This window comes from Mus musculus, chromosome 17 (assembly GCF_000001635.26).
Source record: "Mus musculus strain C57BL/6J chromosome 17, GRCm38.p6 C57BL/6J".
Taxonomy (NCBI): Eukaryota; Metazoa; Chordata; class Mammalia; order Rodentia; family Muridae; genus Mus; species Mus musculus.
The window spans coordinates 12,376,872-12,396,879 of record NC_000083.6 but is presented as its reverse complement, the minus strand read 5'-3'; the positions used below and the strand labels follow the sequence as shown (position 1 = coordinate 12,396,879).

At 44.8% G+C, this 20,008-nt stretch overlaps 1 protein-coding gene across 1 annotated transcript in view; it reads right to left on the bottom strand.

The window, feature by feature from the left end:
* Plg (plasminogen) overlaps positions 1–18,271 on the bottom strand; it is a 40,776-nt gene extending 22,505 nt beyond the window's left edge. The window contains exons 1-9 of the mRNA NM_008877.3: positions 18,164–18,271; positions 14,663–14,798; positions 12,380–12,486; positions 8,276–8,390; positions 6,524–6,663; positions 5,011–5,131; positions 3,687–3,805; positions 1,096–1,258; positions 185–327 (exon numbers count right to left, since the gene is read on the bottom strand). Coding sequence (NP_032903.3) covers positions 185–327; positions 1,096–1,258; positions 3,687–3,805; positions 5,011–5,131; positions 6,524–6,663; positions 8,276–8,390; positions 12,380–12,486; positions 14,663–14,798; positions 18,164–18,212 — 1,093 coding nt within the window. The 5' untranslated portion in view covers positions 18,213–18,271. The remainder of the gene's footprint in view (positions 1–184; positions 328–1,095; positions 1,259–3,686; positions 3,806–5,010; positions 5,132–6,523; positions 6,664–8,275; positions 8,391–12,379; positions 12,487–14,662; positions 14,799–18,163) is intronic.
* Between the last annotated feature and the right edge of the window lie 1,737 nt (positions 18,272–20,008).

The window sequence follows — 20,008 nt, the reverse complement described above, 5'->3', positions numbered from 1 at the left end:
GAATCCTGTGCTACGGAGCAAACAACAGGTGAAATACTACAAATGAAATGATAGAAGCCTCACTCCGACCCACAGCAAGATTAAGTGAAGCAAAGGTACCACACCCTGATAGATGGCAAAGAAGCCAGTAGAGACAAACTTGTATAGTGCTGCTGCTCAGTGAGCCCTTGTGACCCACTCTTACCTGAGGAATCTGACTGGTCTGGTGATGCTGAGGACTCGCAGGATGGAATCTCACAGTACTCCCACCTCAGCTGGCTGTCAGTGGTATAGCACCAGGGAGCAGTTTCTCCATCTGGGTTCCGGCAGTAGTTCTCTTCCAGATTTCTAGAACGGAAGTATGGGTTTCGCGCTTCAAAGACTTTCAGTGAGCAAGGCGTGCACATGCTTGTTAGAAGGAGTGCTGTACATGTCTAACACGCTAGAATCGTGCATGCTGAATGATTGACAGGTACCAAGAGGAAGCTTGAATTGGGCTTAGACATCACATGGCATGGCAGGTTATCTGGCATAGAAGAAGCAATGACTAAAATATATTCTTTGGGCTAGAAGTGGCTCAGTGGTTAAGAGCACCGATTGTTCCTCCAGAGGTCCTGAGTTCAATTCCCAGCAACCACATGGTGGCTCCACAACCATCTATAATGTGATCTGGTGTTCTCTTTTGGCATGAGGGGTACATGCAGATACAGCACTCATATACATAAAATAAATAAGTAAATATTATATATATGCATATATATGCATACATATATGTACATACATATATTCCATGACTTCATGTGATGGAATAAAATGAGTCTTTAGTTCTGGGTTGGGTACTGCAATGTATGCTGGCACAATGAGGATTTTCCCTGAGTCTCAAACTTACTAACTCTAGAGCCCTAGAGTTTGCATTTCTAGTAAACCCCTGATGGTGTCGGTGGGGCACACTTTGAGAAAGATTGTAGCAGGTAAAACACTGCTGAATGTCTCTTTCCTTGCATGTGACCTAATCGATCTTCATTCGTGAATTTTGTTATACTACAACCAAGATGAAGTCAATGGGGTCTGCATCCCACGGTCACAGGGGTGAGAAAGGAGACGGGAGGGACATACTTGCAGGGGAAATTTTCTGGTGTCCTGTTGTGCCTATGAGGGGTTTGCTCACTCCAGCGCTGACAGGTTTTCCCAGACACGGTGACAGACACGGTCCCTCGGTAATTTTCACCTCTTCCTTTCAGACATTGGTAGGTTGGGCTGGGTGGGGGCGGGGGTGTTGCTTGAATAGGGGAAAGAATTGATCATGAATGGTTTTCCATTAAGAATGCACCAACAGATGTTTTGGAAGGATGAAGGCAGGGTCTCTCTGCTATGTCCTCTCTTACTCCTCTCAGGATTTTACACTTGGGGACAGCTTAGTACTTTCAGTTTGGTAACCTGTATGTCTACATGGCCATTTCATCAAGAACATCTCTAAAGATGGACCCTGGGGCCAGATGCTTCTGTCTCTAGTGTTTTGTGTTACTTCATCAAGCATGGCAAGAGTCGGTATAAGTCCTCTCCCACTTCAAGTCCTTATGCATGCCTTTGATCCAGGCCCTTCTGAGAAACATACATGATTCACTAGGTAAACACAACTGACCAACACCCATCTCCCATAAAGGCACACAACTAAGAAAGAGCCCATGGGAAAAGGTGAATGTCTTAGATACATATTCACCTGCCCTCAGAGCTTCAAAATACAGAAGACAAACAGTTAAACCCTAAAGGAAATAGATTAATCTACAGTTAAAGCTGGATATATAACCACCTATCTCTCAATAACTAATAAAACAAAAATACAGGAAAAAAAACACTAACCAAATATCTTTAAGAAAAAGTATGCGACTAGAAATTAAGACTTTGTTGGGGGGTGAGGGGTACGTGTTGGAAGAAGGAAGACAGCCTGAGGAATCCCTGCTTTTCATTGATGCCAGGACAAAGGAGGGTGGCTGTCCCTGTATGTCATTTCTAGCATCTGCTCAGGGTCTGTCTACCCTTCGAGACTCTCCGTTCCCATTCCCAAAGAAGGAGCTGTGTGACATAGCTTCCCCCACATGTCATTTTTATGAGCTCTACTTCTCTTGAGCACCCCCAAGTTAGACAGCTAAACAGCTGGGTGCCCACTGACATCTGTGTTGACAACTAAACAATTAGGAGGAAAAAAACCCTCTGTGTGGTCATGAAGTTCATGGAACAGCTATGCTGTCAGGCTCCTTCAGCTCAGGGAAGACTGGAATGGCAGAGCTACAGCCCAGAAATCTGCATTTGAGCGTGCTTGAAGAAGGATGCTGACCCAACTAACTCCATGTGGTCCTTTTGTCTCTAGTTTGCCTCTGATTCTTTCTTCCTGGCTCCCTTGGTTCTGCAGTCACCTTGGATTTGAGAAATGACTGGAGGGATGGATAAACAGCTTTGTGTATGTGCGTGTGTGTGCACATGTTCATGTGGTGGCCAGAGGATGACCCCAACTGTCATTCCCTAGACATTTTTACTTTTTGTTTTTAGACTGGGTCTTTTACTTGGAAGTTACCAAGTAGGCTAGGATGGCTGAGTAGCAAGCTATGTAGGGATCCACTTGTTTCCACCTGCCTTGGCCTGCCTCTACCACCCCACTGACACCAACATGCTCAGTTTCTCTCTCTCTCTCTCTCTCTCTCTCTCTCTCTCTCTCTCTCTCTCTCTCTCTCTCTCCATGTGGGTTCTGAAGGTTGAACTCAGACCATTAGGCTTGTGTGGCAAGCATTTAACCTACTGAACTCTCTCCTCGGCCTCTGGATTATGACAAAGGGGTTCAGGCAAGAAACACTGAGCCTTCAAGACTCAGTTACCCATGATGGAGAAGCTACATCACAGGTGAACAGTCAGCTCCTAGGAACCAGGCTGTTCCCCTTAAGAAAAAGAAGAAGAAGAAGAAGAAGAAGAAGAAGAAGAAGAAGAAGAAGAAGAAGAAGAAGAAGAAGAGGAGGAGGAGGAGGAGGAGGAGGAGGAGGAGGAGGAGGAGGAGGAGGAGGAGGAGGAGGAAGAAGAAGAAGAAGAAGAAGAAGAAGAAGAAGAAGAAGAAGAAGAAGAAGAAGAAGAAGAAGAAGAAGAAGAAGATGATGGTGGTGGTGGTGGTAGTGGACACAACAACCACAATATCTTCCCCAGCTGACATAACCAAGCTACCTATAGCCAAGACATCCTATTCCATCACCTCTATCAATCTCAAGCCCTTCTTTTGTTTCCCCCTTTCTAGAAAGTTCCAGAGCTCCTGTCCACCCCTTAAAGATGAGCTTGGCATCACTGACCCCCTTTATAAGGCCACACTGATTACATCATTCTCTGCTTACACATCTCTCTGCCTTTCACCACTCCTGCATCTTTAATGGACAAACAAGTGGGTGTGCAGTCCAGTCTGTTGGGGCTCCTGGAGATGCAGCTTTGCCTTTAAACTGATAATATTCACAAATGGTAGAAATCTCTGAGGAAAAAAAAATCAATAAATGGATTGCCTTACCAGTTACCTAAATAGCTAATAAATTGGATGAGAGGGGTCAGGAACATCCTGCAGACCTGTGGGATGACACTTTAGGGCCTTACTCAGCTGCCAGCAATATTCCCAAAAAGGGGAGGTCGGGGTGGGGCTAGGGGTAGCTCCCATAGTATTGGGTATGAAAGGAACTTACTGCAGCGGGGGATGTCACAGTATTCCCAGCGTTTGGTGGGGTCTGTTGTGAAGCACCAGGGCCTTGGCTCCCCGTCAGGGTTGCGGCAATAATTCATCTTCAGGTTCTTGCTTGGAAATCTGGGTGGACAAGAAGGATTTGGTTTTTTTAACTCCTGTTTTCTTTCATTTTTTTATTTGCTGTGATAACATATCAATAATTTAGAAATAAAAAACTCATATAGGGACTACAGAGAGATGGCTCAGTGGTTACAAGCTCCAACTATTCTAGAGGTCCTGAGTTCATTTCCCAGCAACTGTCTTCAGACAGTGACATGGTGCAGGCAGGAAATTGATGCCTAGTCCTACTGGTCTACCTATCCACTACCAGGAAGCTTAGAGAATCCAAGATTGGGAGCTATGTTCCTTCAAGCACCTGGCCAGAGAGCCCTCCTTGACAGGAACCCAGGGGTTTAACTGGGAGATTGTCTCTGTGCCTGGTTCCTCTCTGAGACTGGGTGCTTAGGACAAAGAGGAAAGCTAGCAATGGTCTATTGCCCCTCTTCTGGGTTCTACAGTTGGCTTGACCTAGTCATACTTTGAGGATATTATTGTGCTTGCCTTTGAAAGGCAGTGGCAGGAGCCATGTTTTAAGCTCTTCAGAAGATGCAAAACTCAGCAATGCCATTGTCCACAGGGACAGCCGTGGCTTAGCCATGCTACTGAGAGTCTTAGTAGCCCTGTTATGACATCAGGGTCATCACAGAAAGAGGCGTAAGAGGATGACATCTCTAGGGAGATGTTTTCCTGTGGGGGGAAAAAATGACCTTGAACCCTCACAAGTGCTTGCTCTGAAAACCATCCTTGCTTTCTGAAGCAGGGAGCCTCTGGTCCTGTCTTAAACTCATAATCACCGTTGAGAACATGATTAGAAGTTGTGAATGACTCGGTGTAAATACAAATAAAATATCGGGGATCTGTAAGATGCTTGATAGCTATAGATCACAGTTGGAACACCTAGACCATACCTGGTGTAGAGAGAAAGGGAGCAAGGGAGCATAAACAAGCCAAGTGTGCGTCTCCGTTTTCCCAGAAATACAAATTGGCCGTGGATTTGGTTATAACTCGAATTCGATTCATAAGGCTTGGATGCTGCCTTTCTAGCAAGTACCCATGCCTCTGGACCATGTGATGAGTAACAAGAACACATACTTTATATGCAGCCTAGCGGGAGGATACCCGCCTTGAAAATCAAAGCCACCCAGCCTTCAGTTCCTCAGATGTTTCTGCTTGCTTCAAGAGGAGTGCATATCTAAAAAGCCCCAGGCTTGGCTGCAGGACCTTACTTGGCAGGGATGTATCCATGAGCATGTGGGCTCTGAGAATCCCAGGCCTGGCAGTCAAGTCCAGACATGGTCTTGGAGATTTTGCCCTCATACTTTTCTCCACTGCAGTACATGCATTCCTCTGTGCAGTGTGGGAAGAGAAGGGAGAGAGAAAGGGAAACCGACATTGAAACACAGTGGAACATAAACCGGAGTCCCTCTAGAGAGGTCTCCAGTGCTTCCTGCCACCCATTCATACCTGACTCCCAGTAACCACTTGGCAGTAAAGACTTATAATGTTCTGATGCGGTCAGGGTCCCCATCTTTTTCTGAGACAATGTATTTGGGCTTTATGAGTCTGTGTCACCTTAACTATGGCAGTCAGAAACTCTGATACATGACCTCAAACTGGGAGGCTCCCATGGGGAAGGCACATGCTCTCAGAAGCCTATACATTCTCCATTTTAAATTTGGCATGTGGTTTTTTAAAATTCAATGAACTTATTCTGATCACTTGATGAGTGACAGACATATGGGAACCATTGGGACTTTCTGCTGGGTTTTTTTTGTTTGTTTGTTTGTTTGTCCCCAGTGAGACTAGTGCCATTGGAGAAACCCACTCAACCTTAAGCAGTCAAGCTTCTGTTTGCATATTGCTGAGAAACATGACTGATTGGGGCATGTATATGTGAGGGGTGGAGGGGTGTGGTATTTGGTTTTTCTTTTTTGCAGTCTAATTTATTTTAAAAATAAGACTTGGATTTGGAATCATTAAAGTCCCATGTTGATGAGAAATAACACACAACTGGAATTTTTATGGTAGCATTAAAAAAAAATCTGTGAATTTGATATAAAAAGCCTGTGTTCATGGGATGTAAAAGCCAAATAGCCTGTGACCATCCATTTCCAAATGCAGGCGCTCCTCTGTCCACATAGACAAAGTGGTAAGAAAGGAGTTGGCCCCTGAAACATGCCCGTGCTGCTGCATAAGCACCACCTGGCTCTTTTTTCTTACTCTAATAAACACACCTAGAAATAGGAAACGTAGATGCTCTCCCATCTGATGTTTTAATGCTTTTTTAGCATTAACCTTTGAGGCTCTTTGAGAAGCCGATGGGCCCGTTAGAAGAAGGCATGCCGACACACACAAACTGGTGTGCTGTTTAACTTCCATCTCAACAGAATAGCTCACATGAGATCATTCCTCCTGTGTGCTTGAATTCCAGTGGCTTCATGGTTTTAATTTAGCTATTTACTAGCAACCATCTTTGGAGTTTTGCACCGTGTAGAATTTTAACCAAAGAAATTGTATGCAAGTTTTAGATCTGTCTATCCATGTGCATATGTTGAAATAACATTTTAATAAAGATAGTTCAGGTCAGAACTGGGACTCCTTCATAAGAGCAAGCTCATTACTTCATTTTGTAGTGTACAACACAAATCTTTTTTTTTTAATGATGTTTCTGAGAAATGGCTGTATAGCATATGCCAGGTGACAAGCAGACAGAAGGGGGTTTTCTAGATCCACCCCTACCTTCACATTCAGGAATGTTGCAGTAGTCATATCTCTTGTCCGGATCTGTAGTGTAGCACCAAGGCCCTTGTTCATCATTGTCTGGGTTCCTACAGTAGTTCTCTTCTAGTCCCTCATTGGGATGTGTACTGGGAGAGTAGCTGCAGGATGGAAAAGGAACGTGGTGACCGCATCTTAAAGAACAGTGCATTAACAAGGTAGGAGATGCTACGCTCCGCCTCCAGGGTTCAGATCTGTCTTCTGAATGTGTTTCAGCTGCTGGTTGTTGCTTCTTTATCTACAGATGGAAAGCTTGGGTCAAACAGCTCATTTTACCATCATCACTCTTTGGGCAGCTAAGTCTTGGGTCTAGCCAAAGCATCTGTGCTGAGAAGGCAGGAGGTACACCAGGGCCTCAGATGCCAGTGGTCCTCCATCCACACATCCACAACACTGATTGCTCTTCTGTGTGACCTCCGGCCCTGGCATTCCGCTTAAACCTTCTACATCCTGTCACTTGCCCTTAATGGAAAAAAATGCACTAAGAAGGGGTCAGCACCCATGATACTGATGGGGGAGCCTTGTGTAGTGAATCAGGCAAAAGCAGATGGCTTGACTCATCAGCCAGTGGCAGGTGAAGACTCAGTTTATTGTGTAATCCCAGAGACGAGCCAGGTTTTCTCTGAAACTCAGCCTAGGTGGTCAGGGTTGGGGAAAGCTGAGCTTCTGCTCTAGTGACAAGTTACTGCAAAGATAACTAGATAAAACATTCAAGAACTTGCAGTCTGAAAAGGCAAGCTCGATTTCTGGCCCCTCCATGTCCCAGTTTGGGGAAACATCTACCTGATTAGAAGCTCAGCTGGCTCATGAAAGAGCCTGGCCTGGGCCTGTGGCCCCTGGAGTCATCACAAAGGACTTAATGCCATCTAATGCTAGGGGAACCCAAACAGAATGACCCTAAAATAATACGCAAGTTGGAGTGTTTCTATTTGGTTTTCATGGTTTATTTCCTCATTGGGTCACAGTGGTGAGGTGGGCATGCCATGTAAACTCAAACATAACATTTAACCGAAACACACCCATCTCTAAACAGACATCATTTCATGATACTTGGTCTCTGTTATAGTTGGTGTGATTGTCAACTTGACATGAACTAGACTCACTGGAGAAAAGAATCTCAATGAGAAAAATCTCTCGACACCTATGTGCAGACCTGTGAGAGTATTGTCTTATTACATTAATATAAGTGGGAAGATCCAGCCCACTCTGGGCGTTGCCATTCCCTAGGTAGGAAATCCTGAAGTGTATAAGTACAAAGAAGGAACTGAGCACCAGTAAGCATGCATGCGCTTATTTCTCTGTTCTTGACTGTAGCTCTGCTGTCACTGGCAGTGTCAAGCTATTGTGGCTGTAACTTTCCATAATGATGGACTGTAATTTGTAATTGCATCTAAAGTAAACTCCCTTTCTCCCCGAGTTACTTTTTTGCCATGGTATTTTTATCACAGCAACAGAATGAAAACTAGGGCAGCCTAAAATTCAGTCAAAAGTTTCTCTTGACGGGCCTCCTTCTATGTTTTAGGACTTCTAGGATATTATATAATAAGATTAATAGAAACCAACCATTTTACTCCTTCTGTGTTGTAAATATTCAGCTGCTCAGAATCCACATCAAAAGGTTCTCTGCTCACACTAATAGACATGTTTAATTTGGAAACAGTGGAATTGTTCTGAATGCACTCGTGAACACCAACATGAAATAGCAGAGCTTACTTGGGTACGTGGGGGAACGTGGCACCCCACTTTTGACAGGCAACACCACTCTTTGTCCTGGACATGGTTCCTCTGTAGCCGTTGCCGATGCCGGTCTTACATTCTGACAGATACACTGCAAGAGACACACACAGAGGTTCAAAGTCCAGCAAACAACCTCTGGAAGAAGGTGTGCCTGGCACAGTCCCAACACAGGAAAGACCTCTAACCAAGGTCTTCCTGCCCTCTGAAGGCCAGCTGCACAGGCTGTCTGGAGTTGACCCTGTGATAGTTTTGACTGTTGCCGTGACACACCTAGAATCTTCTGGAAAGGATGCTGATAGAGGAATTGTCTAGATCACCTTGGCCTGTGGGAGGATTTCTTTACTGAGTTAAATGAGGTGGAAAGACAGCACCATTCCATGGGCTTGTCCCCGAACTCTCTGAGGGTGAAGTGAGCTGGCTGAGCACAGGCAGCAGGCAAGCAAGGTGGTGCATATTATATCTCTGCTCTTGACTGAGGGTGTGATGCAGCTGGCTGCTCTAGTTCCTGCCTTGACCTCCCCTCAGTGATGGACTCTGACCTAGAATTCATTGTGAACCCAAATAATCCCTTGGCTGCTCTAAGTTGATTCCATTTTATTACAGCATCAGAATGAAACTAGAACAGATGTGTTTATCCAAAAGTTCTTCCCTCGGGTCTTCTGTGCCTAGTCCATGCCAGGGCTGTACCACAGGAGAAAACAAAACAGGTCCAGGCCCACTTTCCTGGAGCATAAATCTTAGCGGAGTCAGGACAGTGACAAAAGGAATTAAGAGAAACAGTTTGTAATGAAATGACATCACAGTGTCAAGTGTCAGAGACATAGTGGTGAGACAGAGACAGAGAGAGAAGGGAGACAGATGTTCAGACAGAGGGGAGAGTAGGCTACTCAGAGGCCCAGGAGAGCCCATCCAGTCCGAGTGTTTCCTTTTTTATACAGCTCTCAATATACAAAGTACATTGAAATGAGGATGATCAAAGTGTTTACAATAGACATTCCCAACCAGCCTCCACTTACCAAGTCACTAGCTGTCCAGTGAGTTCCATCCTGTCTCAGAGATACACCCAAATGCCCACTGTGGTTTTCAATCAACAGGTCACCCCTAAGTGGGAGGTCCCCAGTGCACACCCTCTTCTGTCCCCACCAAGTGGTAGTAAAAGGTCCCAGGCATCATTTGTATTAATGTCTAATTATTCCATTTGGTGGTGCTTTGTAATAAACAAAGCTAAGATATGAATATGGAAAGAGCAGTGCTCATAGTTCATATTTTTTGATTGAGTTGAATATCTTTTTGTTCATTGGTTTGTGACAGGGTTTCACCATGTAGCATTGAATAGCCTGGGCTTCTCCATGTAGACCAGGCAGAACCTGAATTCACAGAAATCCACCCGCCTTTGCCTCCTGAGTGCTGTGATTAAATGTGTGTGCCACCATGACCAGCCTGTTGAAGATGTTTTTATGTGTACGTTTGTGGTGTGTGTGTGTATAGTATGTTACTCGTTATTGGGGGGGGGGGGTGCACATGTATCTGTGAGCACACCTGGAAGCCAGAAGTTGGCAACAGGTCTCTTGTTCACTCCCTACGAGGGTCTCTTAGTAAGCCTGTAGCTGATTGATTTGGCTAGACTGGTTGGCCAATGAGCTTTAGATATTTACCAGTCTCTGCTCCCAGCTGGCAAGGATCACAGCCACACACCACTCTCAACATTTTATGCAGGTTCTGGAGACCCAAACTTAGATTCCCTAGGCTTGAGCTTCGGGTACTTTACAGACCGAGCCATCCCCTCACCCCCAAGCTGAATACTTTTAAGAGTTGAATTATTTTTAAATTTTTGTGGGATTCAATGTGGACAGCATACTCATGTAACTGACTGCATGAGCTTAGGGGTTGCGGAGAGGCGAGTCATAAAGATCTAAAGGCATTGCAGAATCAGTGTGCTACCAAGACTTGCAAGATGAGGAGACTGATGTTGGAAATGATACACTGGAGCCCAGTGCAGAGAAGCCCCAGTGGGGCCCCAAATCCCAAGCAAAAGGTCTCTGCTCTCCATCACAAGCCAGCTGGGGTTTTCGATAAAAGCACACGATAATGTTTCCAGTGTATTTGTGCTGTTAAGATTCCCTCACTAAGGCCTAGTTTTTAGTTCTTTGACCTCCAGGAAGTATTTCTAACAAACACCAGCAAACCAGCAACTTTACAACACCATAAACAAACGGTCCACTCCAGCCTCCTTGGGAAGCCCCCTACCAGGAGTGGTTACCCCACACAAGCATTAAAGGTAGAAACTTGTAGTACATCGAGAAAGGGTGAACCAGGGTCATGGGAAACTTCTGAAAAACAGTGCTCTGTTACAGCAGGGTGACTATACCTTATAATTGTGTATTATATTTTTAAAAGAGATGGAAGAGAAAATCTTAAGTTTCCCAACACACGTGTTTAAAGAGGTGTCATTATAACCACTCTGATTAGAACACACACACACAAGTGCGAGCGGCTTGAATTATTACAATGTATCCAATAAATATATAAAATTATATAATGGATTTTTTTTCTAGACAAGTTATTGCCTTATAGCTCAGGCTGGCCTCAAATATTCCATTCTTCTGCCTCAGCCTCCCAAGAATTAAGATTACTGGCTGAATTTTATTCTAATTATACCAGGAATAGTTCTAAGCTAGGAAGCTCCATTTCTTAGCAGTCACATGTACAGCTACAATCAAGGTACCAGTGACAGCAAAGGCCCCAGCCAGCCAGCCAAGATGGTAGCTTGGTTCTAGGGGTGGCGGTGGAGATAGTGCCATGTAGGGTGCATAATGTCACCTGATACTGGTTGGTGGGTCCTAGCAAAATCCTGGCTGACAAATTAGCAACCAGTCCAGATTCACAGTAGAGAAACTGGGACCAAACACTGATCGACTTTTGACTTTTCTCCTCTCTTGTTTGTTTGTACCCAGCATGGTGTATATAACCTTTTGATCCACTGAAAACAAGCAAACCCAGCCTTCAAACTTCAGACTTCAGCCTTGCGACTCAGCCCTCCTGTTGCTCCTGGTTAATGTTTTACAGGTGTCGTATTTAAATGTTAGCAAGTCATCAAAAGAAGCCCACTCTGTCCCCTTTCCTATAAAGTCTCGGCAATGGTAGGCAAACCTATGTCCCCCACCCTTCCTATGACTTAAGAGCTGAATGCTTCACATGAAAGTTAGATTTACTTGACACTTGAATCTCAAGACTTAAAGCTACATGGAGGCAAGGAAGGAGATACCAGGGACAACTCTCATTTAAGTCTAAGAAGGGGGATCGACTGGGGAAATAATCTCATCTTAAAGGAAGAGGTTAACCATTGTGGTTTTGTGTGAGACATTACTAAGAGCACATGGAGTCCGATATTTCTCATACTCTTCAGCACTCCAGTACAAAATATTTGGAGAGCTGATTTGTTCCTTTCAATGCTCTTATTGCACGACCCAGTCACACAGAAGAGGCTTTTAAAATGTCATAAATAGTCATACACGCTTAATAAGATTTGGGACCTTCTAAAAGACACTCCTTTGGAGTCCAGGCCACCTCAGGCCCTAAAGGAGGGGAGGGGATTTCTGGCCTGTTATAGTGGAATCTGGAAAAGAAATCACAACTTTTATTTATGCACCTTCAAAATCTAAAGTGAGGAAAATAGGGCCCTTGAACAACAAAGAAGTGGAAAAATAAACAGAAGTAAGAAGTTTTGTTCTTATCTAAATGTTATTGGGGGTTGAAAATATCGGTGTCTATTGTGCCTGGGGTTAGTTCAAAGTAAGAGCCCGGGGGCATGGTCACCCTATAAAGTAGATGCCAGCATCGTAAGGAGCATTTAGACTACTTTTCTCCCCTTCCAAGCAAAACCAAGTCTCCTCTTTCTCAGGCCACAGATAGAAATGATTGTGTAAATCTCATTTCTGTGCAGAAACAGCTCACGTCAGCACTGGCCAAATAGCCAATCCCATCTTAACTCAGAACTCAGTGTCTCTGCGATGTTCTCTGGTCTCATAAATTGAGGATATAGAAAAGGAAAGGGGGAGGAGATGGGGGACATGGACAGACCTCTCTTTTCGAATAAGATGACGTCTCTCATCCGGATGATGGAGGAAGTCTTGCTGTTCTCCGCCATGATCACGCATTGCTGCTCTTTGCTGTGGTACTGGAATGACCTGCAGGAGAGGGGGAAGACGCTAATGAGTGTGTCTCTTGCTGGATCCTGGAGCTCTGAATGGTTGCCTCTGGTCAGTTCTGTCACAGCGTGTGTGCAAGACAGTCCTAAGGACAAGTGTGTCAGCATGACAATCACATTCATATTCTAAAATGTCCACACTCTCTCTTGCCAATTGGGTTCAATCACTGTGATGTTTCTGTGCTCCTTTCTTCCTTCTCTCTCCTCTGAACGCCCTCCCTTCTTTTCTCCTTCTCTCTCTCCTTCCCCCCTTCCCTCCTTCCTTTCTTTCTTTTAGAGGCAGAGTACCTAGTGGGCCTGATACTTTTGTATAGCCCAGGCCAGCCTTGAATTCTCAATCCTCCTGCCTCGGCCTCCATAGTACTGGAATTACAGGAAGGTGCCACTGTGTCTGACTGCCTCTTTCCCAAGTGACAGGCATTCAGTTTTGTGGGGGGAGAAGCCTCTCTCTGTGTGTTGAGCTCTTTCTAAGATGTTCTGAATATGGGACTTCCAGGCTTCTGTAACTTTCCCAATCAAGTCCTTGCCTCTGTGTTCTGCCTCGCCCCTCTCACCTCTCCTGTAGTTCGTTTCCAGTCAAGTTCAGAGTACTGCCTGCTCTCCACTCTAACAGTGCTGGGAGCTGCTGAGCCTTCCGGAGCTGGTGGAGTTGAGGACTAAGGTCCTGAAAGGATGGCTCAGTCATCCAGGCAGTGAGAACTCAGCCCTGCAGGGCTGAGCTGTTTACTGCCAGCTTTATAAACAACATGGCTGCTCCTGCCCTCTGAACAGTACCTGCCTGTTGTTCTTTCTTCTATTTTCCTGCTTTGTCCCAACTGGCTAAAGCCAGGAGGCTATAGCTGCCTGGCTTTAGACATCAGCTTCCAGAACCACCATGCATTTGACAAAGTTCTTTCTTTTATAAATCGCCAAGTCTTAGGAATTCTGGTATAGCCACAGAAAACAGGGTAAACTTCCAACCTCTCTTCCCCAACGTGACCCTGCAATAGAGGCTCAGCTTGGCAATGGCAGCCATCTTTCAGGCCAGATCTCCTGCCGAAGTCTTGTGATCCTACCACAGGCCAGCTCTGTCCCCTCTCCCTTCCTGGAGTGCCTCTCCATGTTCCTGCAGCCTTGTCAAAAATCCCTCTGCCTAGCTCACCCAGATCACCTGCCTCCTCTCCCTGGTGACACTTTCTCAACTCCCTCAACTCTTCCCAGTGCTTTGTGCCTCCGAATCTCTACAGAACATGCACTGAGCAGTGCCTCACAATAGCTGTCTTTTTCTTTTATACGATCATTGGTTCCTTTGACTGTTGTGTAAATACAGAAAGACAGACACCAGACTGTGTAGGTGTCTTTGCTCCCCAAGACTTTAGGGAATGTTTTCAGTTTTCTTCATGTGGTCTGTAGTAAGTAGTTACTGCTGACGTCTGCAACTATAGCCCACAGCAAGGATTGCTAATGCTCCTGCCCCACTGCTATGTGTGTGTGTGTGTGTGTGTGTGTGTGTGTGTGTGTGTGTGTAGGCCAGATCTGAGCCTCGGGTGTCTTCCTCAATCTCTCTCCCATTGTGTTTTTTATACAGGGTCTTTCATTGGACCTGGAGCTCTCCCATTGGCTGGATTGGGTAGCCAATGAGCTACAGGGATCTGCTTGCTCTGCCTCCACAGTGCTATGACAACAGACACTTCCTGTCGCTTTCACATTTGTGCTGGAAATCAAACCCAGGTCATTGTGTTTGCAATGCAAGTGTTCTAGGAACAGAGCCATCTTTCTACCCCCTTGCCAGAGATTTTTTTTTCTTAAAGGGAACACTAATAAATCTTCACAAGACCTTGTTCTATGGTCCACAGGTATCATAAGCAAACCCCAGCCCTGTAAACCATCTTTACCTTGATTTTTTAAATTTCCATTTTAATTTAATTTTGATTTTTTAAAATTATTATTACTGTATGTATGTATTGTAAGTACAGGCACATATGTACCAATGCATGTACATTGAGGTCAGAGGACACCTTTGTGGTCCTCTTTCAACTCTATGTGGGCTCTAAAGATGGAACTCCAGTCCCTAGAGTTACAAAGACAAAGGCTTTTCATCACTGCAGCCCTCCTTTCTCTTGAGTCAGAGCCTCAAGTGGCCAGAGCTCCGCCTGAGACATTGGCACCCATGATACCTGCAGACAAAGTCTGTTTCCCCTTCACATTTGGCCAAACAGTCCGAGACACCTCCTGCTGCGAGCTGCTTCTTGGTGAGACTGAACAGTGAAGCCCCTTGTGTGCTTATGTAGCCATCCAGCGAGTCCCCTTGTCCTGCAACAAAAGTGGAAAACTGAGCAAGTCAGATAAGGACATCGCTCATTATCATGTGGTGCATGCGCGCGCGCGCGCATGTGTGTGTGTGTGTGTGTGTGTGTGTGTGTGTGTGTGTATGTGTGTGTGTGTGTGTGTATAAGCACATGCATGTGCATATTTCATGGCTTTTTAATTTATTTGCTTTTTACCAATCAAAGAACACTAGCTGTTATTGTGTGGCTGAATGCTTTATGGTAGGGGAAAAAGAAGGACTCCTTACTCAGATAAGCAGTCCCAGTAGTTTGCAATAGATTGAAAGTACAGCCAGACTGGCAGATTAGTAACTGAGGCCCATGCAGCCACCTCTCTATTACCATATAAGAGCAAAACTTTAGAGTAAATTACTCTGCTCGTATTGCTTGCCCTGTGATAAGGCAGTGAGGCCCCAGAGCAGCGACTTGATTTTCTTTTTTCATTTTATTTTTAAATTTATTTACATTTCAAGTATTACCCCCTTATCTGGTTTCCCCTCCTCCCAGAAACCCCTATCCCACTTCTTCCCTCCCCCCTTGCCCCCCCCCCGCTTCTATGAGAATGTTCCTCTACCCACCCACCACTCCTGCCTCCCCACCCTCAATTCCCCTACACTGGGGCATCTATCTAGCCGGCATAGGACCAAGGACCTCTCCACCCGTTGATGCCTGACAATGCTGTCCTCTGCTGCATATGCAGCTGGAGCCATGTGTATGCCTTGGTTGGTGGCTTAGTCCCTGGGAGCTCTGGGGGTCTGGTTGGTTGATGTTATTCATTTGATCTTCCAGGAGAGAACACGGCATGGGATACTGTTGATTGACTGTCAATGATATATGCTTTTCAATGACATATGACTTTTTTCTTGATGATGAAAGCATCTGGCATTTCAGAGAAAGTTATTAAAAAGTAGAGCCTGGAAGCTGGGCGTGGTGGCGAACACCTTTAATTCCAGCACTCGGGAGGCAGAGGCAGGCGGATTTCTGAACTCAAGGCCAGCCTGGTCTACAAAGTGAGTTCCAGGGCAACCAGGGCTATACAGAGAAACCCTGTCTCGAAAACAAAAAAAAAAACAAAAAAACAAAAAAAAAAAAACCAAAACAGTAGTGCCTGGTACAAATACTGGCTTCACTGTTGTTGTTGGTTGTTGTTGTTGTTGTTGTTGTTGTTGTTGTTGTTGTTGTTGTTGTTGTTGAGACAACATCTTTCTACCTGGTCTGGCACTCAAGCAATCTTCCTTCTTCAGCCTCCCTAGTGCAGAATTACATATGTGTGCTACCATGATTTGATTTTTGTGTGAGATGCAATCTGAGACAGAGTTGCTTGCTTTCCCTCTTGTCCCCATAGAATGTGGTCCCAGCTGCCAGGTGTCCCCTGGGCTAAGGTGCTAAAATGCTGGCTTAAGCTTGACAACTCTGTTCCAAGCCTGAACCCCTGCTACTACTCTTTTGTGTAAATAGTCATGATTTCCATAGCGGTGAGAGGACAAAGAGGTTAATGAACATAGAAAAGTCTTCATGGAATTAGGCAACATGGCAACCTTGACCTCTAGAGGGAAATCGAAGCCAGATCCAGCAAGTTAACAAGTGACCAGGATCGGAAGCAGGAACACTTGAGAAGGTAAACACAGACTCATCTTTGAAAGCCTACCCTCTCCCTCTCTGGTGACTCCATCCCTCCTCAATGCTCCAAACTGGAAAGCTGGGTAGAGAGTGTGGAGTTGGCTAATGCCCTTACACTGTCAGAGCGCTTGCTGTGGGCATAAGAGATTATGGAGAAATGGAACATTTTAGACTTCTGTTCCATTCCAATTCAAACGCCCACCTTGAGAAGACCCAAGCTTTGGGGAGCTGCGGAGCTGCGTGTGATTTGGAAGGCATACAGTCATCCTGCACAGCGTGTCTAGGCAGAGTTGGGCTAACCTGTGCTAAGAGTTCTCGGGGAGTGTGCCAAGGAAGGTCTCGGATGACGATGGAGAGGAGAGAGCCCTCCTGTTTGGACCATCAGCTTTGTGTCATGTTTATTGGTGGACAGCCGCTGAGATCCACCCAAGGAGCTGCCACTCCAAAGACATGTCCCCAAGAGGAACCGAATCTTTTCTTTTGTATTTGAATTTTTTCTCCAAATCTTTATCTCTTCTGTTTACCTCCAGGGCTCTTGTAGAAAATAAAGTTTAATATAGTATATTGATAAGGAGACTTGAAACAAATCTTTTAGTAGGAAAATTATTTCTTTGTAACAGACTAAATATAGATGGGTATTACCATCAAAGCAAAGAGGCTTTTTTCATTACTATGGTGTGTGTGTGTGTGTGTGTGTGTGTGTGTGTGTGTGTGTGTACTTGAGTGTGCAAAATTAAATCTCTGCTGAGCTTGATGGATGACACTTTTTATCCTAGCACTTGGGAAGCAGAAGTGGGCTTCTGAGAGTTAAAGGCTAGCCTGGTCTACATAGCAAGTTTCAGTCTGGTCAGGACTATATAATATGACTTTATCTCAAAAAAAAATCAATAGTTTGTTCACAGTTGTGGAAGAAGCGTTTTTATCCTCTCCCAGGCTATTTCTGTGCAATAGGAAATGAAAGTCAAGCCATTTCTGTAGATAATGACAAGTACTTTGACAAAGACCTTATGAAGGAATGCCCCTCAATTGGCAGAGATACATGTTGATCCTACTGCAGAGAATCTGGTTCGGAGTGACCCCTAAGCTTATAGTGTCCCCAGTGCTAGTTTCTACACACACACACACACACACACACACACACACACACACACACACACAATGTGTGTAGGAACCCTGACCTCTAAATAGGTATTTGTTTAATTACTGCAAATACATGACACTTTAAAATGGACCTATGTGACTCACGGAAGCATCAGAGGCAGATGTGTACCCATGCAAAGCCTTCCTTCAGCCAAACAGAAGATCCCAATGGAAACAGGATGGCTCAACAAAAGTTTCTAATCAGTCACACTGAAAACAAGGCAAAGAGGTAGACCATCTAAGCCCACTAACTACCACCACCAGGAACTGAACCCAGAACCTCAAATATGCTAGCCAAGTGCTCTACCACTGAGCCACATTGCCCTTTAGTCAGACCCCTCCAAAATCCCCCTTCAATTAGGTTTACAAAGCCACTGGTGGCTTGCTCTGCCTGTCCATCCCTACCCAAGCAGTATTCACAGGGAAACTGAATTTATATGTCGAACTCCTCAGTCTGACACTTTAAGCTGAAAGTCCCATAAGCCAATAGCTCATTTAAATGAATTGCCCAAAAAGACACAGCGAATCTATTTTTAATGGATGGCTAGAATTTTTAAAAAGCGGAACGAAACCTGTGCATCAAAATCTTACCTGGTTTCAGAAGCAAGAGAAACAGAAGGATTACTTCCTTATGGTCCATGTTGGGACTGGCCAACAGCACCTGGACAACTGTGTCCTAGTTCCTGGTGTTGACTTAAAGGGGAACAGAGGCATCCACAAGCAAGGTAGTCCAAATAGGTTAATTATTCTCTGGGGCCCCCACCACTGTATGCAGAAAGAGCAAACATTACCTCGAACAGGGAGCTTACAAAATGTTTGAGCAGAGCCTGTGGTAGATGCTGGAAGTGATGGCAGTGGCCTTCCCCATTGGACCCCTACACCCTGTTACACCTCTCCGTCCTCCCTCTTCCCTCTTACTTCCTCCCTCCTCCCTCCTCCCAAGCCACCATGTTGCCAGTCTCCTCTCATTTCTTTCTCTCTTCTTCCTTTGCTGAGTGCCTCCCATATGCCAGATTCTGCCAAGTGGTCCATACTCAGCCTCGTTTGACCTTACTGGCAATCGGCTGTACCCTGTTCCCATTTTCAGAAGAGGGGCCTGGGGTAACACATGATGTCTCAGTGTGTGTATTGCGTAAGCTGTATGAGCTTGTTTTTCATCCGTTATGTTGCGAGTAGCGGTTGGTTTTGGTTTGGTTTGGCTTTGGTGACCCCTCAGCTCTCTCCCAGCCCTGATGTTGACTAAGCAGTTTGACTAAGTCATATCATTTTTACAACACCGTCATATTCACGCCGCTTTCAAACTTAAGCAGTACATAACTTCTGTCCTGGTGTGTTTTAGCCCTTGACCCACCTGTATAGTGAGACTCGGCATTGCCGGGCAAGGGCCAAACCATGGAGAAGCACCACTAGCCTACTGTGCAGTGTTGAAATCCGTTTGTGAGTTGGAAAAAGAACTCAGTGGTAAGTGAAGCACTTACTGCTGCTCCAGAATTCAAGTTCCAGCACCCACATCAGACAGCTCACAGTCACTCATAACACCAGCTCCAGGAGATCTAATGTCCTCTTCTGGCCTTTGAGGACACACACACACACATGTGTGTGTGTATGTATGTACGTATGTGTATATATAAGTATATACATATGTATGTGTATATATAGATATATACATATGTATGTGTATGTAGGTATATATGTGTGTATACTTGTACATATACACATATAGGTATGTGTATGTGTATATATATGAATGTATATCTGCATTATATATATGTATGCATATGCATATATATGTATTTATGCATATATGTATATGTGTGTATATGTATTCATAATATATGTGTGTGTATATATACATATATATGTGTGTGTGTGTATATATATATATATATATATACCTTCCGCTTCCCAGTCCTTTCTTAATATCCCCTCCAGTGTGGATCTCTCCTCCATAAGAACTCGCAGTATCATGGTAATACCCTCAAAAGTGGAGGGATTCAGCTGAAAGACTATCTTTTTGTTTATTTGTTCTTGTTGCTTTGACATAGTCTCCTACTGTAGCCTGGGCTAGCCTGGAACTCACAGTGATCCTCCTGTCTCTGCTGTCTGAGTGCTAAGACTACATACAGGTGCATGTCTCTCTCTACCAATCATCTCAACTTTAATGGTAGAGTCTGAACTTTTTCTTGGCTGGAGGCTCAAATGCTTTAAAGCCTCCCATTTTATATTTGAAAATATTTAGAAATGGACTCCTCTCTGTTGGTGTGGGATAAAGACAAAGCAGCCGCTGTTCTTCCCTGGCTACAAACTCCTTCCCATGACAACTAGTTACAGGATCAGGTGCCAGGATGTCTCAGGTAGAAGCTTGTATAGAATCCCATGAGAATAAAGCCCATGCAGGAAAACCAGGAAGACAAGCAAGGAGAGGGAGGGGAGAGG